Consider the following 26,692-nt stretch of genomic DNA (forward strand, 5'->3'; position numbering starts at 1 on the left):
CCCCCACTTGTGATCTCTCGTTCTCTTAAAATAAATAAACTTATGGGGTGCCTGGGTGGCTCAGTCGGTTAAGTGCCTGACTCTTGATTTCAGCTCAGATCATGATCTCACAGTTCGTGAGTTTGAGCCCCATATTGGGCTCTGTGCTGAATCCTGCTTGGGATTCTCTGTCTCTCCCTCACTCTCTGCCCCTCCCCTGCTCACTCTCTCTCTCTCAAAATAAATAAATAAACATTAAAAAAAAAAAAAGACCAGTTTGGCCAACACTTTGATCTCAGCCATGTAAGACCCTAAGCAGGAAACCCACTGAACCCACCAGGTCGTCTGATCTACAGAACTACTACAGGACTGTGAGATGACAGATAGGTATGTTTTAAGCTGCCAAGAGTGACGCAATTTACTATGCAGCAACAGAAACTAATACACTAAATAGGGTACAAATATAAACTAATAAACTCATAGTTCATAGTACCTTTCACCCCCCCCCCCAGAGATCCCAAAAGGACTTGATATATTTGACATAGGCTACACAGGAGGATAAATTCACCTTTTAAAAATAATATTAATATTTGATAATAATGTTAATAAATTACTTTAAAAAGATCCTTCCATCCTGATTCAGGATGAAAGAGGGACATCCCTAATGAACAAAAGTTCTTCTTTTTTAAACAATTAGGGAATAAGAGGGGCACCTGAGTGGCTCAGTTGGTTGAGCATCTGACTTCAGCTCAGGTCATAATCTTGTAGTTCACGAGTTTGAGTCCCACATCGGGCTCACTGTTGTCAGCATAAAGCTCGCTTGGGATCCTCTGTCCCCTTCTCTCTGTCCCTGTCCTGCTTGCACTCTCTCTCTCTCCCAAGAAAATAATAAATAAACATTAAAAAAATTCACTTACAAAACCAAAACAATTAGGGAATAAGAGATGATTTGAAGTTGAAAAACCCAAGCACAACTAGGAAGGCTTTGCTATTCTTTTTCTAAATCCTCAAATACTATGTATATTACTATCCAATTTTAGTAAAGGCTGGTCTCATTGAAATACTTGCTCGGGGCACCTGGCTGGCTTAGTCAATGGCGTGTGACACTCTTAAATCTCAGTGTTGCCAGTTCAAGCCCCACGTTGGATGCAGAGATTACTTAAAAATAAAATCTTAAAAAAATAAAAATAAAAAAACACTCACTGAAAGACTGGTGAAACTGGTTAACAGACAAGCAGTCATCAAATATCTTCAATTTCTTTATTTTTTCAATATATTTTTTATATTTTAAAAGTAATCTCTATGCCTAATGTGGGACTCGAACTCCCGACTCTGAGATCAAGAGTAACACGTTCCACCAACTGAGCCAGCCAATTTCAATTTCAACACCACTCACATAATTTCCTGCAGTGACTCCCGGAACTAACCTCCTGTATTTGTTATATTGCACTGTATGAATTAGAGTAGTGACTAGGTCGCACACAACCCTGTATCATTCACTCTACTTTAGGATGGTAGCACCCACTAACTGCAATATCTTGGGCAAGTTACCCTCCCTAAATTTCCATTTCTTCATTAGTTAAATGGAATACTAATACCTATCACACAGGGATAGACTGCAGATTAAACAAAATAAACACAGGAACACTATCCAGCACACTGCAAGAGCTCACAATTACTTGCTATTTTATATGTCACTCAATGTTGAATAAGTGAATAAAAATAGTGGTAAACCCAGCCCTATTTATAATATTACAAATTATCAGAAGCATTGTTTATAATAGCCCCAAAGTGGAAACAACCCAAATGTTCAAGTGATGAATACAGGAACAAAATGTGGTATATACCCATACAATGGACTATTTTTCAGCCACAGAAAAAATGAAGTAGTGTTACATGATAAACCATGGATAAACCTTGGAAACTTTATAAGTGAAAGATGCCAGACACAGAAAGCTACGTGCCATATGATTTCATTTACATGAAATATTCAAAATAGACAAATCCATGGTGAAAGTAAATGAGTGGTTGTCAGAGTTTGGGAGGAGGAGGCAATGGGGAGTAACAGCTTAATGGACAGGGATTTCTTTTGCGGGGCAATGGAAATATTATGGAATTAAGACAGTGGCGATGGTAGCACAATGTAGTGAATATATCACTGAACGGTGCACTTTAAAAATGGGAATTTTACGTTATATGAATATCTCAATTTCAAAATATATGAGAATATCTCCTTTAGCCCACGGAAAATTAACTCCCATAGCACTTGTCCTTCTGCCATCAATAACTATAAAAACGAGATAAAATATATAAAACAAATGTTTCCAGACATTAGATTAACAGATGGTCCTGAACGGTGACACCTACGTTAGGAGAAAAAAGCAAACTGAACCCCATCCTGGCTTTTTGAGTGGAGACAATTTCCAGACAGTGGCACAGAGTGGGAAACCCAGAGTCCAGTGATCCCAATGAGTTGAAGTGACAAAAAGTGGAATTCAGGAAATGAATGCCAAGGCAAATAAAATTTGAAGGGCCAAGTGTGAAAGAGGAGGAAGCTAAGTTTAAAAAAGATGGGAAGGGGGGAGCTCAAGAGATCTGCATAAAGTCTCTTTGAGACTCTGGCTGAACAAAAATCTGCACATGCAGAGGGTGAAATCCACAAGACAAGAACAGAAGCTGTAAGCCAAACAATACCCAAAGCTCAAAGAGCAGGTAAACACTCAAGTTCTCACCAGCCAGAGGGGACAGACCATTCTTGAATACACAGAGCATTAAACAGAGATACCAGAAAGGATACACCTAAGTACGTAGTGAGGCTAAATTAGCCCTAGAGTAAAGAATACTCTATTCTGTCCTTAAGGGGCTTAAAAACAAGCTTTGGGAGTACCTGGGCAGCTCAGCTGGTTAAGCGTCCGACTTCGCTCAGGTCATGATCTCGCAGTTTGTGGGTTTGAGCCCTGCGTCAGGCTCTGTGCTGACAGCTCAGAGCCTGGACCTGCTTCGGATTCTGTGTCTCCCTCTCTCTCTCCGCCCCTCCCCTACTTGTGCTCTCTTTCTCATTCAAAACTGAATAAAACATTTAAAAAAAATTTTAAATAATAATAATAGTAATAACAAGCTTTGGAATGATTATGCTGATCCACAAATAACTGTCTTCCTGAACAAAATTTTAAGACTCTCTAAAGAGAAAAAAAGTTGCTCTTAATGAAGTAAATTCACAATGTTCAGCATCCAATAAAAAATTACCATACATGCAAGCAGAAAAATGTGACCCATAAGTATGTAAAAAATCAGTCCACAGAAATAGATCTAGAATGCTATCATACTAATAGTATTGGTGGACAACGAGTTTAAAATAGCTATTATAAATATGCTCAATAGTTCAAGGAAAACCTAAAGATACTGAGAAAAGGGTGTTTTAAAAAAAGAAATAGGGGGCAACTGGGTGGCTCAGTCGGTTAAGCATCCGACTTCGGCTCAGGTCATGATCTCACGGTTTATGAGTTCAAGCCCCGCGTCAGGCTCTGTGCCGACAGCTCAGAGCCTGGAGCCTGCTTCGGATTCTGTGTCTCCCTCTCTTTCTGCCCCTCCCCTGCTCATGCTCTGTCTCTGTCTTAAAAATAAATAAAACATTAAACAAATTAAAAAAAAAAAAAAGAAACAGAACTTCAACAGGTAAAAAATAAGAGCAAAAATGAAAATTCCATTGAATGGGATTAATAACAGATTAGAAACTTGAAAAAAAAAATCAGTGAACTTGAAGACATAACTACAGGAACTATCCAAACTAAAGCAAAGAGAGAGAGAGGGGAAAAAAAAAGTATGGAAGCAAAATGAACAGAACTTCAGTAACCTGTGCACCAGTATCAACTGATCTAATATATATGTAATCAGAGTTCCAGAAGGAGAAGAGGAAAAGAAATAATAATGCCTGAAAATTATCCAAACATGGAGCAACATCAGCACAACAGCATCTAATAAAATCCAAGCCCTCATTCCCCCATGAAAATACCAAATAAACAACAGACAGACCAATGTAGCTTTGGGAAAACTCTAGAAACTAATTACAAAGCAGCAACAACCAAGCAAATGCCTAACCCTAACCAAGAGAAAGCTGTACTCAAAATGGTAGGAAATTTCAAGTTTTCTCTCCACCCTTTGCCAGACTCCTTCCTCAGGGGAGCACAACAGGTCAGGAGGAAGCCACTCAATTTCCACTCGTTCATGAGGGCTGAAGGAAGAGTGAAAGTAGCCTGCAGTGTTCTGGCTTGTTAGGTGGCTGTCTGAAGAACTGGTTTCTGTCCTGCCTGACTTGGAGTGCTGCTGGGAACAGTGGCATAGTCTGGACAACATGCTGGAGGCCATAAGTAATGCTAAATTCTGCCTATGAAGCAAGAGAGCTGCAGGAGAAAGCAGACCTACAGGTATCTGGGGGCAAGAGACTATAGGCAAAGGAATACAACAGAACTACAAAAGGCTCCCAAAAAAAAAAAAAAGCAGTGGTGAAATCTTAGAGAAATTAAGGCCCTTAACAGCAGCCATGTATATGGCTTGGCACACACACAGGCCAAGGAAGACACATCCAGAAAAGATTTGAGAGGACCCTGAAACAAATCTGAGACAATTTAAGCAGCAAAATAATTAAGCACAATAGTAAATTATAAGCACTTGGAAAAAACTGAAATTCATGAAACCATACCAATAATAGATAAATTTAAAAGTAAAGAGAGAAGGAAGGTGTCCACTTGTATGAGAATGTAGAAAGCTGAATACCAAATGCAGAGTAAGTACTAGAGTTAGAAAATTACCATTTTGAAATCATCATGGTCAAGACCGGATCAAGTAAAATTCATCAATGGCTGCTAAGTCCAGGGGAAATGTTGATGAGGAGAAAAGAATCTGCATGACCTTAGAATATCTCCCTACAGACTTATTAGTTGTAAGGGAGATACAATATAGTTATTATACTTAGGAGAAATCGGGCAAATCTTGACTGGATATAACATCACTTATGAAAAACAGATGAACATTTATGCCCCCGATGTGGTATTTTTATAAGAATACAATATCACCTATGCAATACTCTGATTGAGAAAGTATAGGGGCATGCCTGGGTGGCTCAGCCAGTTGGGTGTCTGACTTAGGCTCAGGTCATGATCTTGCAATCAATGAGTTTGAGCCCCACATCAGGCTCTGTGCTGATAGCTCAGAGCCTGGAGCCTGTTTCAGATTCTGTCTCCCTCTCTCTCTCTGTCCCTCCCCCACTGATACTGTCTCTCTCTCTCTAAAATAAACATTAAAAAAAAAAAAAAGTATAACATAAAGCTAACCATGAGGAAACACAGGACAAATGCAAAAAGAATGCTGTTTTTAAGGCTTATTTTTCTTTATTTGAGAGAGAAAGTGCAAGCACATGCAAGTACAAGAGAGGGGAAGAGGGACAGAGGGAGAATCCTAAGCAGGCTCCATGCTCAGGGTGGAGCCTGAGGCGAGGCTTGATCCCACAACCCGGGGATCAAGACCTGAGCCGAGGGGTGCCTGGGTGGCTCAGTCAGTTAAGCAACTGACTTCGGCTCAGGTCATGATCTCATGGTTCGTGCCCCGCATGGGGCTCTGTGCTGACAGCTCAGAGCCTGGAGCCTGCATCGGATTCTGTGTCTCCCTCTCTCTGTGTTCCTCCCTTGCTCATTCTCTGTCTCTCAAAAATAAATAAATGTTAAAAAAATTAAAAAAAAAAAAAAGACCTGAGCCGAAATCAAGAGACAGACATTCAACCAACTGAGTTACCTAGGTGCCCCAAGAATTCTGTTTTTAAAAGAATGTTGGAAAGGACTGTATTCTTCAAACATGTCAATAACATAAAAGTCAGAAAGGCTATGAAATGCTCCAGCTAAAAGAGGTTAGAAAAGGCCCTTCATCCTGAGGCTGAAGGAAGGCAGCTCTTCAGAGCCAGCAGGGAGTTATACAGAACATTGGTTCTCTCTCCCAGAGAGCACCTGCTGCACGAGGGATAAAAGGAGCAAAAAAAGACAAATAATAGTCAAGGGAAGAAATGCAACTATTAGGGTAAGGCCAGAGAGCAAAAGGAACAATGAGAACGAAGGTTACTTGGCAAGGTTGGGGAGAGGAACATACTGGCCAAGTAGATGGCAGGCGAGACTCTTGGAGGTCTATGCACAACTCAAGCCAGTTTTCCAGTAAGTCTTAACCCTGAATGCTACAGCAACAAAGAATGGTCTTCAAGTCTCAACCCAGAAACAGGACTAGAAACTCGGTGGAATTGGCATTACTGACTTTCCCAGTACACAAAACTAAACCATAACTTGAAGACCTTCCCTAAGAGGAGTGGTCACGGTATCTGTATCCCAGATTGGAGGAACAGGGAAGGCCCAGGGAACTTCAACAAACAAATCAAGGCACACGTGGTAGAAGGTCCAAACACTCTACCACTACAAGCAAGGAGAAGCTTTGCAGAGGACTGACCAGTGGGATAGAGCGGCCAAAACGCAACAACAGAGTGCATGCAACATACATCAAAAACACTTCCTAAAGTGACAACTCTGGACAGTGTATGATCCCCTTTTTATTTTTTATTTTTTTTTAAATTTTTTTTTCAACGTTTATTTATTTTTGGGACAGAGAGAGACAGAGCATGAACGGGAGAGGGGCAGAGAGAGAGGGAGACACAGAATCGGAAACAGGCTCCAGGCTCCAAGCCATCAGCCCAGAGCCTGACGCGGGGCTCAAACTCACGGACCGTGAGATCGTGACCTGGCTGAAGTCGGACGCTTAACCAACTGCGCCACCCAGGCGCCCCCCGATCCCCTTTTTAATAGAGTAGTACTCACAGGTGCAGGACACATAACAAGCTATTAAAACACGCAAAAGACACAAACTTAGCCAAAATGACAAAATTGAAGCATGCTCCCAAAAGAAAATTCAGGAAAAAATTACAGCCAGAGAATTGCTCAAAACAGAACAGAGGTTAAACACAAAAACTAAATGCAATTCCTGACCTTACCCTGGAACTTGTATTGGAAAGTTTATAAAGGATCGATCATATTAGAGCATATGAGTATTTGTTATACTATTTCTTTTCCCAATTTTTATAAATTTTAAATTATTTCCAATTAAAAATAAAAAAGCAACTAAACATCTTACACATAGAGGAACAAAGAATTTTAACAGATTTCTTATCAGAATCTACATAAGCCAGAAGACTATGGAATAATGTCTTTATGGTGCTGAGAGAAAAAAACTATCAATTTAGAATCCTATAGCCAGTAAAAATTATCTTTCAAAAAAGATGACCTAAATAATTTTTCAGACAAATAACAGCTGAGAGAAAGTGTTTCCAGAAGACTTGAACTATAAGAAATCTTAAGTTGTTTATATAGAGAAGCAAAATTAATGACAATGAGACAAAGTCAGAAGGAAAGAAAGAGATGGTGTATTGTAAGGTTCCTCACTGTACATAAAGTAGTGTAATAGTATCTGGAGGTGATGAATTAAGGACGTACATTGTATACCTTAGAGCATTTGCTTAAAAAATGAACAGGTATAGCTAATAAGTCAATAGAGCTGATAAAATTAAAAATTTTAAACACCTGGGGTGCCTGGCTGGCTCAGTCAAAAGAAGTGTGCAACTCTTGATCTCAGGGCCATGGGTTTGAGCCTCATGTTGGGTGTAGAGACTGTTAAAAAACAAACTTTAAAAGAAAAAAAAGTAGCTGTTTAAAAATAAAATAGGGGTGCCTGGATGGCTCAGTCAGTTAAGTGTCCGACTTCATCTCAGGCCACAATCTCATGGCTTGTGAGTCCAAGTCCCGCACTGGGCTCTGTGCTGACAGCTAAGAGCCTGGAGTCGACTTCAAATTCTGTGTCTCCCTTTCTCTCTGCTCCTCCCCTACTCGTACTCTGTCTCTTTAAAATGAATAAATGCTAAAAAAAAAATTTTAATAAAATTAAATTTTTAAACACCCTCAATTCAAAAATTGTAGGAAAAACTTGACCAATGAAAAGACAGGATAAAAAATTGCAAAATGGTAGATCTAAAGCCATCCATATCTATAATTACATTAAAAGTAAATGGTCTAGGGACACCTGGGTGACTTAGTTAAGCATCCAACTTTTGTTTTCAGCTTAGGTCATGATCTCACAGTTTGTGAAACTGAGCCCTGTGTCGGGCTCTGCGCTGACAGCACGGGGTCTGCTTGGGAATCTCTCTCTCTGCTCCTCCCTACCACCACCACCACCCGCACCCCTGTCTCTGCCCCTCCCCTGTCCACACACTCTCTCTCTCAAAATAAATAAATAAACATTTATTTAAAAGAATGTCCCCTCTCACATTTTCTATTCAGCACAATACTGGAGGCCCTAGCAATGTAATAAGTAAAAGAAGTAATAGACACGTAGATTAAAATGGAAGAACTAGGGGTGCCTGGGTGGTGCAATTGGTTAAGCATCTGACTCTTGATCTCGGCTCAGGTCATGATCTCACAGGTTTGTGAGTTCACGCCCCACATTGGACTGTGTGCTGATGGTGCAGAGCCTGCTTGGGATTGTGTCTCTCCTTCTCTCTGCTGCCCAACCCCCCCACCCCGTACACATGCCCTCTCTCTCCAAGTAAACTTAAAATTTTTTTTTTAAATTTTTTTAAAAATGGAAGAAGTAAAACTATCTTTATTCACAGATGGTATGATTATATACGTAGAAAATTCTTTTTTTACATTTTTAAAAATGTTTATTTCTGAGAGAGAGAGCGAGCAAGTGAGCATGAGCAGGGGAGGGGCAGAGAGAGAGAAAGAGAGACACAGAATCCAAAGCGGGCTCCAGGCTCTGAGCTGTCAGCACAGAGCCTGATGCGGAGCTCGAACTCATGAACTGTGAGATCATCACCTGAGCCGAAGTCAGATGCTCAACCAACTGAGATACTTGGGCGCCCCTATACATAGAAAAAAAAATTTTTTTTTTAAGTTTTTTTTTTTTAATGTTTATTTATTTTTGAAACAGAGAGAGACAGAGCATGAACAGGGGAGGGGCAGAGAGAGAGGAAGACACAGAATCTAAAACAGGCTCCAGGCTCTGAGCTGTCAGCACAGAGCCTGACGCGGGGCTCGAACTCACAGACTGTGAGATCGTGACCTGAGCCGAAGTCGGACGCTTAACCGACCAAGCCACCCAGGCGCCCCACATAGAAAATTTTAAGGAAACAACAAAGTAATTTGGTGTGAACTGAATTGTGTCCCCCTAAAATTCACAATGTTGAAGTCCTAATTCCCAGTAACTCATAATGTGACTATACTTGTAACTACGGCCTTTAAAAAGGTAATTAAGGTAAAATGAGGTCATACAGGTATGCCCTAATCCAATATGATGGTGTTCTTATAAAAAGAGGAGACTAGGGCACAAACACACAGTGAAGACCATGTGAAAACATCAAAAGAAAACAGCCATCTACAAGCCAAGTAGAGAAGCCTTATAAGAAACCAGCCCTGGGGCACCTGGTTGGCTCTGTCTCTAAAGTGTCTGACTTTGGATCAAGTCATGATCTGTTGGTTTGTGAGGTCAAGCTCCGCATCTCTTTCTCTCTCTCCCAAAATAAATAATAAATAAACTTTAGGGAAAAAAAACAGAAGAAGAAGAAGAAGAAAAAACCAGCCTTTTTAATACCTTGATCTCAGACTTCCAGTTTCCACTGTGAAAAAATAAATTTGTATTGTGTAAGCTATCCAGTGTGTGGTATTTTGTAAGAGAAGCCCTAGCAAACTAATACACGATTACAAGAATTGATAGATGAATTTAGCAAGGCCACAGGATACATACACAGTCTAACATACAAAAATCAGCTGTATTTCTTTTTCTTTTAACTGTTTATTTATTTTTGAGAGACAGTATGCCAGCAGGAAGAGGTAAAGAAAGAGGGGGACAGAGGATCTGAAACAGTCTCTGCCCTGACAGCAGCGAACCGATGTGGGGCTTGAATTCATAAACCATGAGATCGTGACCTGAACTACAGTGTGACGCTCAACCAACTGAGCCACCCAGGTGCCCCTCAACTATATTTCTATACAGTAATAATACACAAGTGCAACCGAAATTAAAAGATACCATTTCCAATAGCATCACAAAATATGGAAAACTTAGGACAATTTTAATACAAGTAGCATAAAATTGGGAAATGAAATTAAAAAGCAGTTTTGTTTATAGTAGCATCAAAAACATAAACACTAGGAATAAAATTTAATAAGATGTATGTGCAACCTGTACAATGAAAACTATAAAATATTACTAAGAGAAACTGAAAAAGACCTAAACAATAAATATATACTATGTTTATTGACTAAAAGATTCAATACTATTAAAATATTAATTCTCCCCAAAATGATCTATAGACTCAACACAATTCCAGTCAAAAGCCCAGCAGGCATTTTTATACCAATCAACAAGATGATTCTAAAACTTATATGAAAATCAAGGGGCATCTGGCTGGCTCAGTCAGTAGGGCATGCAACTCTTGATCTTGGGGTTGCGAGTTCGAGCTTCACAATGGGGGTAGAGATTACTCAAAAAACTAAAATTTAATTTAAAAAATAGTAAAATCTATATGGAAATCCAAGTATTATAAATGGAAAAAAATCTTTAAAAAGAACAAAATTGGAGAAGTTATATTATCTAATCAGAAGACTTATAAAGCTATAGTAATCAAGATTGTATAACATTGGTGCAAAGATACACATGTAGATAAATACACAGAATAGAGTCCAGAAACAGACTCAAACATGAAAGATCATTTGATTTTCAACAAAGGTAGCAAGGCCATTCAATGGGAAAAGGATGGTCTTTTCAACAAATGGCACTTGAACTAGACATCTATATGGTAAAAAATGAACCTGAATCCTTATCTCCCACCACACACAAAAATTAACTTCAAATGAATTACTGACCTAAACATTAAAGTTAAAACATACAACACAGTTTTACAGTTTGTAGTTTACAAAAGAAAACTTTGACATCTTAAAAAGGCAGAGATTTTTCAGAGGCAACACAAAAAGTACAGACCATAAAAAAAAATTGGATTCCATCAAATTAAAAATTTCTGCTTTTTACGGGGCACCTGGGTCACTCAGTTGGTTGAGCGTCCGGCTTCGGCTCAGGTCATGATCTCACGGTTTGTGGGTTTGAGCCCCGCGTTGGGCTCTGTGCTGACAGCTTGGCGACTGGGGCCTGTTTTGGATTCTGTGTCTCTCTCTCTCTCTCTGCTCCTCCCCTGCTCGTGCTCTGTCTCTCTCTCTCTCTCTCTCTCAAAAATAAATAAACATTAAAAAAAATTATAAAAAAAAAAAGAAAAAGAAAAAAATTTTCTTTTAAAGTCTATTTTTATTTATTTAAAAAGTTTTTTTTAATATTTTATTTATTTTTGAGAGAGAGACAGGAGTGCGAGTGGGGGAGGGGCAGAGAGAGAGGAAGACAGAATCAGAAGCAGGCTCCAGGCTCTGAGCTGTCAGCACAGAGCCCGACATGGGGCACGAGCCCACGAACAATGAGACCATAACCTGAGCCAAAGTTGGACCATAATGCCGGAGCCACCCAGGCACCCCTCTGTATCTTGTTTTTGATGGCTGTCACACTGCAGTATGTGTGTGTCAAAACTGGGACATTACACTATAAGTAAATTATAACTCAATAAAGTTGACATCTAACATAGAAGTTGGTATCTAACATAGAAAAAAAACTATCAAAAAATTAAACTTTATGTTCCTTTAGCCCACATATTCTACTTCTTAAGAATTTACCCCAAAATGTATTCCAAAGAAATCATGAGCCAAGAACATAAAGATGCATGTACAAAAATGTTCATTATAGCATTATTTAATAGAAATAATTTCCTTTAATGTTCCATTAAAGGGGGACTGCTTAAATAAGTTGGGGTACATTCATAAAATACTTTATGGTAATTGAAAACACTAATTAGATTTATATGTATTTACCTGGAACATCCTGTTAAATCAAAAGGTGGGTACAAAACAGTGAATACTGGGGTACTTGGGTGGCTCAGTTGGGTGAGTGTCTGGCTCTTGATCTCAGCTCAGGTCATGATCTCATGGTTCATGAGACTGAACCCTGCATCGGGCAGTGCAGAGCCTGCTTGGGATTCTCTCTCTCTGCCCTACCCATTCGCTCGCTCTTGTTCTCTCTCAAAATAAACAAACATTAAAAAAAAAAAAAAACCACAGCAAGTATGACAAATTTTATTTTAATAAGTATGATAAATTTTATTTTAATAAATGTATATAATACATATGTAAATTCAAAAAATTTATGTGCCAACTTTATACCAAGAGGTATCTTTTTCCTAAAAATAAGAGAATGTTGAGCCCATTCTTATTTTGGAGCTAAGACATGATCAGAGATATCAAATGAGTTTCAGAGGAACCAAAACAAGACTGAACGCCAGTCTTTCATGAAACTTCTGTCTCAATGAATAGGTATGTGCTCTTCAAAGCTACCAGAAAGGGGGGGGGGGGCACCTGCCTGGCTCAGTAGGTAAAACACCCAACTCCTGATCTCAGGGTTTTAAGTTCCAGCCCCACGCTGGATGCAGAGATTACTTAAGAATAAAATCTGGAAAAAAAACCAAAACAAAACAACCTACTGGAAGGAAATTCATCTAAGTTAGGGTAGTAAGTGCAGATCACTACTAGAAAATGCCTATAGGCTCTTACAGCCATCAGCCTGTTGTTCTAACATCAGAATGAAAACCACTAAAAATTTCATATAATAGGTAGATAATGGTCACTTACTACTTATTTACTCTTTTATGCTGTACTTACTCCCCTGCTGTTATCAGAACCTGATTTAAAAGCAGGAAGAAAGCAATGTCACTATGGAGTCTCCCTGAAAGCAGGAAGAAAGTACTCTGACCTGATTAAGGCCAGCATGACATCCACAGTGGCCAATCCTATTCTAGTTGAATTAAAGCAATCATTCTCCAATATTTGTTCCCTGTCAGCCCATGTCAGGAACCACAAGAAAAGGGAGAAAGTGTACACACACACACAGACAAAAAGGCTTACTTATTACAAGCTGCTTATTGCACACCAAACATTTGTAACTTTTCAAAACAATATAAATCACTGAGCTTCAATAAGTTGGTATTTATAAGGTAAAATAATTTCAAAACTTACCAGCCCACACTGAAACTTCAGTGTTCCTGATCTCCTACCCCACCCTCCAACGAGAATGAAATCATCTTGCTATGAAATGCTAAAGGGAAAAAAAGACATTCTGACGGCTTACTAATTTTATACGCACACTATATACATATATATATATATGTGTGTATATATATATATAGTACATACATATATATACTGCATACATACATAGTATTTAATTTATAAATGTGCCCTTGTTCAAGCACATAAATGCCAGTTAATCACTTAAAAATGGGTTATATAATTCCACACTGTCTACTCATATTTTCCAGTCTGAATCTACTCACCTTTCTAGCCTCCTTAAAAAAAATTTTTAGGGGTGCCTGGGAGGATCAGTCAGTTAAGTGTCTGACTTAGGCTCAGGTCACGATCTTGCAGTTCATGGGTTTGAGCCCCACGTTGGGCTCTGTGCTGACAACTCAGAGCCTGGATCTGAAGCTCAGAGCCTGGAGCCTCCTTTGGATTCTGTGTGTGTGTGTGTGTCTTCTCTCTGCCCCTCCCCCACTCATGCTCTGTCCCTCTCCTTCTCTCTCTCTTTCAAAAATAAACATTAAAAACATTAAAAGCAAAATATTTTTAATTCTTATTTATTTTAGAGAGAGAGAGAAAGAGACAGAGACAGAGTGCAAGCAGGAGAGTCACAGAGAGGGAAACAGAATCTGAAGCAGGCTCCAGGCTCAGAGCAGAGCCTGATGTGGGGCTTGAACTCATGAGCAGCAAGATCATGACCTGAGCAGAAGTTGGATACCTAACCAACTGAGCCACCCAGCCACCCCTAGCCTCCTTTAAAAAAAAAATTTGGGGGGCACCGGGTGGCTTGGTTGGTTAAGCGTCCAAATCTTGGTTTTGGTTTAGGTCATGATCTCATGGTTCATGGGATCAAGCCCCAAATCGGGCTCTGCACTGACAATTCAGAGCCTGCTTGGGATTCTCTCTCTCTCTCTCTCTCTGCCCCTCCCCTACTTGTGAAATAAACTTAAAAAAATTTTTTAATTAAAAAATAATTTTTTTTTAATTTCAATAGAGTTGACATACAATGTTACATTAGTCTAGGTATGCAACACAATGATTCAACTTCTCTATACATTATGTCATGCTGTAGTCTCCTTCTTAAATAATCAATTTTAGGGTTTTTGGGTGGGTCAGTTGGTTAAGCATTTGACTTTGGCCCAGGTCATGATCTCACAGTTCATGAATTCTAGCCCTATATCAGGCTCTCCGCTGTTAGCACAGAACCCACTTCAGATCCTCTGTCCCCTTCTCTGTCCTCTCCCGCTCACGTGCATTCTCTGTCTCAAAAATAAACATTTAGAAGTATCTGAGTGGCTCAGATGGTTGATTTTGGCTCAAGTCATGATCTCATAGTTCGTAAGTTTGAGCCCTGCATTAGGCTCTTCTCTGAAAACACAGAGCCTGCTTGGGATTCTCTCTCTCTCTCTACCCCTCCCCTGCTCCCCCTTCTCCCCACCTCTCAAAAACAAATAAAAAGGGGCACCTGAGTGGCTCAGTCGGTTACATGTCCGACTGTGGCTCAAGTCATGATCTCATGGTTTGTGAATTAGAGCCCTGCATCAGGCGCTGTGCTGACAGCTCAGAGCCTGGAGTGTGCTTTGGATTCTGTGTCTCCCTCACTCTGCCCCTCTCCCAGTCACACACACTCTCTCTCAAAAATAAACATTAAAAAAATTTTTAATTTCATTTTAAATGAACATTAAAAGATAAATTTTTTAAAATTATCAATTTTAGCAATTCTTACTCCCTGTCCCACACAAGTACTTGGATTCTAATACTTCTACATCTGCGTATCTATATCTTGCTATATTCTAACACTGAAGACCTAGCTGAGCAATAGAATAGGATAGGAGAAAGCAAAGGAAAGGAAAGGAAAAGGGGGAAAAGAAAAATAAAAGGAATAGGGGGAAGGAGAAATCTTATAAAACTTTTTCACACAGAACATTTTCATTAACCCTGCACACAGCTATTAAAGACAGCCCTCGTCTTTTCTTAATACTCCAAGGAATACAAATAACTTTAACCTAAACAGCCATAAAATAGGAGTAGTAGCTACCATTTATTACATGCTTGTTATGTATCAAGCACCGTGCTGAGTACTTTATGTTACATTTAATCCTTCCTGCAATTCTCCAAAGCAAGCTGTAAAAATCTGGAGAGGTTCACTTGCCAAAGTCTACACATATAAGGAACCCAGAATCAGATCCAGGTTCATCTGTTTCGAGAACCAAAGATACTAACCACTGTTCTATTTCATTCCGTATGCTTTTATTCCTCTCTTTAGTACAAGATTGAGAAAACATAGCATGGACATCCATGTGCATAAAAATGAACCTTGACCTAAATGTCACACCTAATACAAAAATTAACTCGATCATAGATCTAAATATAAATAAGCAAAATTACAAAAATGCTAAGAGAAAACCTTGGTTATTTGGGGTTAAGCAAAGAGTTCTTAGACATGACATTAAAAGTATGATCCAGAGGCTTCTGGCTGGCTCAGTCAGAAGAGCATGTGACTCTTGATCTCAGGGTTGTGAGGTCAAGCCCCATACTGGGTATAGAGATTACTTAAAAATAAAATATTAATTAAAAATCTAAGGCTGCCTGGGTAGGTCAGTTGGTTAAGCATCCGACTCTTGATTTCTGTTCAGGTTCTGATCCCAAGGACGTGAGATCAAGCCCCTTGTCAGAGCCTGCTGGGGATTCTCTCTCTTTCCCTCTTTCTCTGTCCCTCTCCTCCCCAGTGCACACGCACATGCATGCACACCCACTCTCTCTCAAAATAAATAAACATTTAAAAAAAAATTGGAGCACCTGGGTGGCTCAACTGGCTAAGCATCCAAATCTTGGTTTCAGTCTAGGTCATGATCTTGCTGTTTCATGGGTTTGGGCCCCAGGCTGGCAGCCTGGAACCTGCTTGGGAATCTCTCCTCTCTCTCCCTCTATGTGCCCCTCCTCCACTCACACTGTCTCTGTCTCTCTCAAATAAATAAGCTTAAAAAAATCCATACAAGTCCCAAAAAAGTCCATTTTACTGCATCATAAATTTTTTAAGTTTACTTATTTATTTTGAGAGAGAGAGAGAGACAGTACCAGAAGGGGCTGGGGGGGGGGGGGTGGAGCCTGAGAGAGAGGACGAGAAAGAGAATCTCAAGCAGGTTCCATGCTGTCAGCGCACAGCCTGATGTGGGGCCTGAACCCACGAAATTGCAAGATCATGACCTGAGCCGAAAAAAAGAGTCAGATGCTTAACCAACTGAGCCATCCAGGCGCCCCATTTACTGCATTATAATTTTTAAGGTAAAATAAGATTTTTAAATTCTTCTCTAGGTAACTGGTTAACTAAATAGGGATTTTAAAAAATTAGAGTTTTACCTCATTATGTATCAAAATATATTCCAAATAAACTAAAAAGTTACACGCAAATTATGAAGTAATACTCATCCTCTTAATATATATGAAGCTCTTACAAATAAATTAAAAAATGAACACTCTTGGGGCACCTGGGTGGTTCAGTCGGTTGGGTGCCCAACTCTTGATTCCTGTTCAGGTCATGATCTCATAGTTCATGGGATGAAGCCCCACATCATGGGGCTCTGTGCTGGTAGCATGGGGCCTGCTGGGGATTCTCTCTCTCTCTCTCTCTCTGCCCCTCCCCTGCTTGTGCTCCCTCTCTGTCTCTCAAATAAATAAATAGGGGTGCCTGGGTGGCTCAGTTGGTTAAGCATCTGACTTCAGCTCAGGTTGTGATCTCTTGGTTCATGAGTTTGAGCCCTGCATCAGGCTTTCTACTGTCAGTGCAGAGACAGCTTCCGATCCTCCGTCTCCCTCTCTCTCTGTCCCTTCCCCGTGCTCACTCAGTCTCTCTCAAAAATAAATAAACATTTAAAAATAAACAAATAAACATTTAAAAAAAATGAACACCCTCAAAGATAAACAGGCCAAGACATAAAGAAACAAGAATTAAATACATGAAAAAGTCTTATCTGTACTCAGATCAATGGAACAGAGTAGAGAACCCAGAAATGGACTCACAAACGTATGGCCAACTAATCTTTGACAAAGCAGGAAAGAATACCCAATGGAATAAAGACAGTCTCTTCAGCAAGTGGTGCTGGGAAAATTAGACAGCAACATGCAGAAGAATGAACCTGGACCACTTTCTCACACCATACACAAAAATAAACTCAAAATGGATGAAAGACCTAAATGTAAGGCAGGAAGCCATCAAAATCCTCGAGGAGAAAGCAGGCAAAAACCTCTTTGATCTTGCCTGCAGCAACTTCTTAGTCAACATGTCTCTGGAGGCAAGGGAAACAAAAGCAAAAATGAACTACTGGGACCTCATCAAAATAAAAAGCTTCTGCACAGTGAGGGAAACAATCAGCAAAATTAAAAGGCAACCGACAGAATGGGAGAAGATATTTGCAAACAACATATCAGATAAAGGGTTAGTATCCAAAATCTATAAAGAACTTATCAAACTCAACACCCAAAAAACAAATAATCCAGTGAAGAAATGGGCAAAAGACCTGAAGAGACACTTCTCCAAAGAAGACATCCAGATAGCCAACCGACACATGAAAAAATGCTCAACATCACTCATCATCAGGGAAATACAAATCAAAACCACAATGAGACACCACCTCACACCTGTCAGAATGGCTAACATTAACAACTCAGGCAGCAACAGATGTTGGTGAGGATGCAGAGAAAGAGAATCTCTTTTGCATTGTTGGTGGGAATGCAAGCTGGTGCAGCCACTCTGGAAAACAGTATGGAGGTTCCTCAAAAAACTAAAAACAGAACTACCCTACGACCCAGCAATTGCACTACTAGGCATTTATCCAAGGGACACAGGTGTGCTGTTTCAAAAGGACACATGCACCCCCACGTTTATAGCAGCAGTATCAACAATAGCCAAAGTATGGAAAGAGCCCAAATGTCCACCGATGGATGAATGGATAAAGAAGACGTGGTATATACATACAATGGAGTATTACTTGACAATCAAAAAGAATGAAATCTTGCCATTTGCAACTACGTGGATGGAACTGGAGGTTATTATGCTAAGTGAAATTAGTCAGAGAAAGACAAAAATCATATGACTTCACTCATATGAGGACTTTAAGAAACAAAACAGATGAACATAAGGGAAGGGAAACAAAAATCATATAAAAACAGGGAGGGGACAAAACAGAAGAGACTCATAAATATGGAGAACAAACTGAGGGTTACTAGAGGGGTTGTGGGAGGGGGGGTGGGCTAACTGGGTAAGGGGCACTAAAGGAATCTACTCCTGAAATCATTGTTGCACTAGATGCTAACTAATTTGGATGTAAAATTTAAAAAATAAAATTTAAAAAAAAGCCTTATCTCACCAATAATCAAATAAATGAACAATCAAGCAATAAACTAATATTTTTTGGCAACTGGATTACAAAAAAAAAAAAAACCTTAAAAGAATGGTAACACCAATATTGGCAAGGATGAGAAAAGGAAACTCAAGAAAACTACAGTTTGACATATAGTGTTATAACATTTCCTAAAGGTAATTTGGAGACATATATATCAAAACCCTCACTCTTTCTCTCTCTCAAAAGTAAATAAACATTAAAAAAGAAAAAAAGGGGGGAGGGGTGCTTGGGTAGCTCAGTCAGTTAGGCATCTGATTTGGGCTCAGGTCATGATCTCAGCACTCGTGAGTTCAAGCCCCACGTTGAGCTCTGTGCTGACAGCTCGGAGCCTGAAGTCTGCTTTGGACTCTGTGTCTTGGTCTCTCTCTGCCCCTCCCCCACTCGTTCTCTGTCTCTCAAAAGTAAATACACATTAAAAAAAAAAATTGTACACACAAAGACTCTTTTCCATTTCCAAGAATTTACTAAGAAATTACTTAGACTAGCGCAGAAAAATGTATGCAAGAAGAGTCATAACATCATTATTTATAATGAAAAATAGAAATTTTAAAAGATAGAATAAATTATTATATATCTAGGTAATAGAATAATAAAAGCAGCCATTAAAAATCAAGTTATCTGGGGGCGCCTGGGTGGCTCAGTTGGTTGGGCATCCGACTTCAGCTCAGGTCATGATCTCACAGTTTGTGAGTTTGAGCCCCGTGTTGGGCTCTGCACTGACAGCTCAGAGCCTGGAGCCTGCTTCCGATTCTGTGTCTCCCTCTCTCTCTGCCCCTCCCCTGCTCGTGCTCTGTCTCTCTCTCTCAAAAATAAACATTAAAAAATTAAAAACAAAAATCAAGTTATCTGAACTGTTATCGAAATGAAATTATGTTTTTTAGTCATCACTGCTAGAATTTCCTTCCTGTCTCCAAAGCAAAAGTAAAGGTTTTTGTTCAATGACAAAACAATGATAATGGTATAGTGCAAAATTGCAAAGAAAGCAGGATATAAAATCATACACAAACCAAATTCTAATTTTTAAACATTTGTTTTTGTGCCACAATATTATCTTTCAGTGGTGAGATTATGGGTGACACTTTATTCATCTTTTCTTTATTTTCTAAACTTTCTAGAAAAAACATGTATTATAAAAAAAAAAGAAAAAATATTTATTAATGTTCGTAAGTTTTTTTAAACCAATGTTTCTTTAAATTGCCCAAAATTATATCCAAAAGGAGGTTTAAAATTTGTTTTCTAATCTAGATTATCTGCTCTTATCCTGGTCACAAGCATTTCACTGTTATATAAGAGGACAATTCCTCTTATGCAAATTTCTTCTAGTTACTAACCCCAAATAAGCCATTACCACCCAGGGCAGAAGATCTACAGATAATGGTACTTCATTAATATTTCCATACACAAGGTGCAGAACAGTATATATTTTAGAATCATCCTTTTATGTCTTGAAATTTTTAAAGAATAGTTCAGTAACACACAGAGGCTTATGTGCTGATATGTCTATATCTTTTTTTCAGTTCAGAATCAAAAGAAATCAGAAATGGTTACCTTTTTTGGTGGGAGAAGAAATTTATACCTTTCTACTGCTTGAATTATGAACGATCTTTGCACCCTTTCTTTTTAACTTTTTCTTTTGTTTTGTTTGTTGCTTACCATGGAGCACTTCTCCAGTACTTCCTCTTGGAACTTCAGGAATCGCTCCTGAACCTCAACTTCATTGAGGAAAAAGGCAAGGAAGTGAGTGAAGGGCTGCTTTCTTCTAAAAGTGAGCAAAAGAACATCGATCCGAGTTCGGGCTGAAATAACACCACTTCGATGCTGTCCAGTGATTACTGCAAGCAAAAAAAAAAAAAAAGGAGGGATGTTTAACATGACCATCAGATGCTTGTAAAATAAGTGACCTTGAGACTCTCATCTCTGGAGAGCTAAAACAGTCCCGAATGTGCACATAATCTCTGAACAAGGGACAGTATCAAGGGTAGGAAAGTTACCAATGAATTCAATCAAAGCAGAATGAGGTTTAAAAACAAAGCAGTGTCTGAGTGGCTCAGTTGCTTGGGCGTCCAACTTCCGCTCAGGTCATGATCTCGCAGTTCACGAGCTCTAGCCCTGTGTTGGGCTTTGTGCTGACAGCTCAGAGCCTGGAGCCTGCTTCAGACTCTATGTCTCCCTCTCTCTCTGCCCCTCCCCTGCTCACATTCTGTCTCTCTCTCTCAAAAATAAATAAACCTTAAAAAAAATTTAAAAACAGAATATCCTGGGGCACCTGGGTAGCTCAGACAGTTGAACATCTAACTCTTGATTTTGGCTCTGGTCATGATCCTAGGGAGTGGGATTGAGCCCCACATTGGCTTCACATTGCATAGAGCCTGCTTCAGATTCTCTCTCTCCCTCTGCCCCTCTCCCCCGTTCACACTCTCTTTCTCTCTAAAAGAAAAAATAAAAATAAAAACAAAAACAGAGTACCCTTAAGACCACCTGATGAAGTAGGAAAATGAGTTTAAAAAGCTACACAGCCAACCCTTATATCTTGCGGTGAGAATGTAAAATGGTGCAACAGCTACAGAAGAGTACGGCAGTTCTTTAAAAAGTTAAAAAGAGGGACACCTAGGTGGCTCAGTTGGTTAAGCATCTGACTTCAACTCAGGTCATGATCTCACGGCTTGTGGGTTCAAGCCCTGCATCCGGCTCTGTGCTGACAGCTCAGAGCCTGGAGCCTGCTTCGGATTCTGTGTCTCCTCTCTCTGCTCCTCCCCGACTCATGCTCTGTCTCTCTCTCAAAAATAAACATTTTTTTAAAAAAGTTAAAAGAGAATTACCATATGATGAGCAATTCCACTGTTATATAGAAACCCAAAAGATGTAAAAACAAGAGATGCCTGGTTGACTCAGTCAATAGAGCATGCGACTCTTGATCTTGGGGTCATGACTTGGAGCCCCACATTGTGGGTACGGTTTACTTTAAAAAAAAACAACAGATTTTAAAAAATAATAATATGAAATACAAGAAGAAAAAAATCCAGAAAAAACATTAAAAAAAAAACAAACAGGTGTTCAAAACCACTTGTATACAAATGTTCAGAGCAGCTCTATTCACAATACCAAAAAGTGGAAACAATGGAGGTATCCATTAACTGATAAATGGATAAACAAAATGTCCTGTCTCCATATAATGGAATATAATTCAGCCATAGAAAAGAGAATGAAGTACAGGTACATGCAAAATTATAAATGAACCTTGAAAACATTACACTAAGTGGAAGACCCCAGATACAAAATGTCACTGTATGTTTCCACTGATAAGAAATAGCCAGAACAGACAAATGCAGAGGGACAGAAAGCAGATTAGTGGCAGCCAAGGACTGGAGGTAGAGAGGAGCGGGGAGCAATTGCTTAGAGGGTATGGGATGATAAAAATGTTCTGAAACTAGATAATGGTGATGGTTATACAACACTGTAAATGCACTAAATGTCAGTATATTCAACACTCTAAAATTATCAAAGGCAGGAGTGGGGGCTGGCTGGCTCACTCAGTACAGCATGGAGCTCCTGATCTCGGGGTCATAAGTTCAAGTCCCACGTTAGGTGTAGAGTTTATGTAAAAAAAAAATGGTCAAAATGGTAAACTTCATGTTGTGTATATTTTAACCACGATTTTAAAAAAGTATGAATACATCACATAGAAATTTAAATAACAATATAAAAAATTAAGAGCAAAAACTGGAATTTTCTGTCATGTGAATTTTATCTCAATTTAAAAAAAATACTGTGGAAATAATTATTAGACATTCACTACAGTGAAAGGCCAAAGGAGAGTCTACTACATATATATAATCCTATCATATATGTCTGAAAACAGGGGGTACCTGAGTAGCTCAACCGGTTAAGCGTCCAACTCTGGATTTTGGCTCAGGTTGTGATCTCATGGTTCATGAGATCGAGCCCCGCATCAGGCTCTGTGCTGACAGCGTGGAGCCTGCTTATGATTTTCTCTCTTCCTCTCCCTCTGCCCCTCCCCAGCTCACTCGCTCTCTCTCTCTCACAATAAATAAACTTTAAAAAAAAGTATGAAAACAGAAAATTAAAATCTTTATCTTTATCTACATTATATGGATGGATACCAAATGCCCATGTTTTGGTATAATCTGGCCTTCTTTGATCTAGACTATGTCTTTATGTATAAATGAAAGTTGGTGGGGGAGCCACAAAGCACAGACCACTGTCTGCAAAGAAAGAAAATCATTTAGGGATAATACAATCTCTGTGTAAGCAGAGATTAAATCTCTAGGTTGTAGAACTGGCAGGGCGTGGTTCAAAACAGCAACTAAGGAAAGGTGCAAAAGATAAAAACAAAGAACAAAATTGGCATTTTAACAGACTATTTTTTGAGAAAGAGAGGGCGCAAGTGAGCAAGGGCAGAGAGAGAGAAAGAGAGAGAGAGAAAGAGAGAGAATCCCACCAGGCTCAGAGAGGTAGAGAGAGAGAAGTGGGGCTCACCCAATGCAGGGCTCATGCTCACTTGAAGCAGGGTTCATCCGAAGTGGGGCTCATGCTAGCCCAAAGCAGGGCTCAAGCTCACCTGATGCAGGGCTCAGACTTGTGAACTGTGAGATCATGACCTGAGCCAAAGTCCAAAGGTTAACCAACTGAGCCACCTAGGTGCCCCTCAACAGACTATTTATTAAAATGGTTAAAGACAGACTTCTGAATAGGATATAAAATATTAAGGTATTAACTGTAATAGCAGCAAAATGGGCTATGTGCTTTAAAGACCACAAAGCTTGTCCTTCCAAGCAACTGCGGAAGGCAAAGAGATAATTCCATGTATTTTCCTAACACTCTCTGTTAGAGCACTTGAAATTTTCAATAAAAACAACCTTTTCTAAGAATGAAAGTATCACAGCCATTTTATTACAAAGAAACAAGACAGAAATATCCAGGAAAAGAGGTAGATTATGAATGAATGGATTAACAGCATGAGAACCATTGCCTAAGTAAAAAACTGACAGGAGTAATAGCCAAAAAAACGTAAGTAGAGATACAGTGTTTTCTAATGACATTATTTATATTATCAGACAGAATACCTGGAGAATCCAAAAGACTCAAATGCTCAGTGAAGGGATCTATCTATCCATGCGTAGTAGATACTCAAATGCTGTGCTAGAGAAATGCTGATAAAGGAGGTTCAAAGGCAAACAGAGACAAAATTAAAGGAGAGTAGAAATTACCTCTGCCAGAGACCAAAAATTTGGTGAGAAATTAAAAGGAAAAGGAGAAGGAAAGGATGCTTAAAACTCGTCTTTATGTTTTACTTCTGTAAACATCTGGTACAAAATGTTAAATCTATTCTTTTTTATTAAGAAGGTGGTTTGGGGGGCACCTGGGTGCCTCAGTCGGTGAAGTACCCAACTCTTGATATCAGCTCAGGTCATGATCTCGCTATCTCCACCTTGGGCTCAGTGCCAAGCGTGGAGCCTGCTTGAGATTCTCTCTCTCCCACTCCCTCTGCTCCTACTCTGCTCACGCATGGTCTTTCTCAAAATAAATTTAAAAACTTAAAAAAAAAAAAAAAGAAGGTGGTTTGGTAGGAAGTAAGACCAGGGTACCTGGGTAGCTCAGTCAGTTAAGTGTCTGACTTCGGCTCAGGTCATGATCTGAGTTCATGAGTTCGAGCCCTGTGTAGGGCTCTCTGGTGTCAGCGCAGAGCCTGCATTGGATCCTCTGTCCCCCACTGTCTCTCTCTGCCCCTCGCCAACTTATTCTCTCTCTCAAAAATAAGTAAACATTAAAAAAAAAAAAAAAGACAGACCAATGAGATGCTTTCATTTTTGTAACACAGTAAACTGAAAAGGGCACTGAAAGGTGCTCAGAGTGACTTCCCAAAAAGCCTCAAAACTGATCAAATAATGACTAAAGATCAAATATGATGAGGTTAGAAATATTCTACAAACACTAATATCTGAGAAGACCAAAATTCAGCTGGTCTAGTGACTACAACATGGGATACAGAGGAAAAAGAGAATTAAAGGCATTGACATTAAACCTTTTTTTTAAGTTCTTTATTTATTATTTATTTCTGAGAAAGACAAGAGAGAATGCGAGCAGAGGAGGGGCAGAAAGAGAGGGAGAATATCAAGCAGGATCTGGGATGTCAGTGCAGATCTCATGAAACTGTGAAATCATGACCTGAGCCAAAATCAAGTCAGACACTTAACTGACTGAGCCACTCAGGAACCAGACATTAAACTTTTAAAAACCAATTCTCTAACTACAATAACAATATAATTTTATTTTTTTATTTTAGAGAGAGAAGAGAACACGTTTGAGCGGGGGAAAGGGGCAGTGGGAGGAGAATATTAAGCAGCCTCTACACTCAGCATGGAGCCCGACACAGGGCTCAATCCCATGACCCTGGGATCATGATCATGACGTGGGCCAAAATCAACATCAAGAATTGGATGCTCAACCAACTGAGCCACCCAGGTGCCCTGACAGTATCATTTTAAAAGCATTTTCTGAGGGGCACCTGGGTGGCTCAGTTGGTTAAGCGTCCGCCTTTAGCTCAGGTCATGATCTCATGGTTCATGAGTTTGAGACCCGCATTGGGCTCTGTGCTGATAGCTCAGAGCTGGGAGGCTGCTTCAGATTCTGTGTCTCCCTCTCTCTCTGCCCTCCCCGGCTCATGCTCAGTCTCTGTCTCTCCCAAAAATAAACACCTTTTTTTTTTTTAATATAATGTAAACCATTTGAAAGGGAGAGAGAGACAGAGCATGAGTAAGGAATGGGCAGAGAAATGAAGACAGAATCCAAAGCAGGCTCCAGGCTCCGAGCTGTCAGTACAGAGCCCAATGCGGGGCTCGAACTCACAAGCAGCAAGATCATGACCTGAGCCGAAGTCGGATGCTAAAGCAACTGAGCCACCCACCCAGGTGTCCCAAAAATAAACATTAAAAAAAAAAAAAAAAGAAAAGAAGCATTTCTGATACCCTGAGACTTCAAAACAGCCTAGACGACCAGATCCTTGCCAAGAGGACAAATTAAAAACTACTAGATCATTCCCTTCTTTAGCCTCTCTAGTTTTAGGAGAGGCAAAAGAAAATGAATAAACAAAAGCAAATACCACACCAGTGCAACCTGTCTTAGTCTCACATTATGACTCAATTTACTCTAACCAATAAATTTGATTTTTCTGTATGCTATACTTCCCTACAAGACCAATAAATCAGTTTATCCTCGTTTTCCAATTAAATTAGTTCCACTAAATTCTTACTTTTAACGATTAGACACACGGGTTTCCACACTGAAATATTTGTGCTTTCTAAGTCAAAATGGAATCTTTACAACCTGCCTACCCTTTTCTGGATAAGTTTTGGAATGACTCCAGCATCTTAAAATGCCTAAGAACTCCACATTTATACCATGTTATAATTTTTACTGCAATAAAAGTTGTTATAGCTACTATACAGATAGAAAAAATGAGAAATATATTCAACTGTTAACAGTGATTATGTCTAAGGTTCATATTACAAGACATTTCCCTTTATACTTTTTTTTAAACATTTCCCTTTACACATATATATAATTTCTATAAGCTTTTGTTCTTTTGAAAGCCTGTATTAATCTACAGTCAGGAAAAAAACAGATAAAGAAATAACCTTGGGGCACCTGAGTGGCTCAGTCGGTTAAGCATCTGACTTTAGCTCAGGTCATGATCTCACAGTTGGTGGGTTTGAGCCCCGCATCGGGCTCTGTGCTGACAGCTCAGAGCCCAGAGCCTGCTTTGAATTCTGTGTCTCCTTCTCTCTCTGCCCTTCCCCCAGTCATCCTGCTCACGCTCTCTCTCTCTCTTAAAAATAAACATTAAAAAAATTTTTTTTAAAGAAATAACCTTTACTGCAATTATAAAATTACTTCAGTATTTGCAGCTTGAACTTTAATACTTAAGGAAAGACCTGGATTTTTCCATCTGTAATTCTAATGAGCTGAATATTTATTTTAATGAAAGTTCTTCAAAAATGTCATTAGAGTTCCTATGTTAACACCTGCTGATGTTACCAAAGGACT

The 26,692-nt window shown here is 39.4% G+C and overlaps 1 protein-coding gene across 9 annotated transcripts in view; it reads right to left on the bottom strand.

Moving 5' to 3' along the window:
* The window catches only part of ASCC1 (activating signal cointegrator 1 complex subunit 1), a 114,131-nt gene that overhangs the window by 76,099 nt on the left and 11,340 nt on the right, over nt 1-26,692 (bottom strand). For all 9 annotated transcript variants that reach the window (XM_053207377.1, XM_053207375.1, XM_027062231.2 and 6 more), the window contains exon 5: nt 20,282-20,460. In XM_053207377.1, the coding sequence (XP_053063352.1) occupies nt 20,282-20,460 (179 nt within the window). The remainder of the gene's footprint in view (nt 1-20,281; nt 20,461-26,692) is intronic.

This window comes from Acinonyx jubatus, chromosome D2 (genome assembly GCF_027475565.1).
Source record: "Acinonyx jubatus isolate Ajub_Pintada_27869175 chromosome D2, VMU_Ajub_asm_v1.0, whole genome shotgun sequence".
In the NCBI taxonomy this organism is placed as follows: Eukaryota; Metazoa; Chordata; class Mammalia; order Carnivora; family Felidae; genus Acinonyx; species Acinonyx jubatus.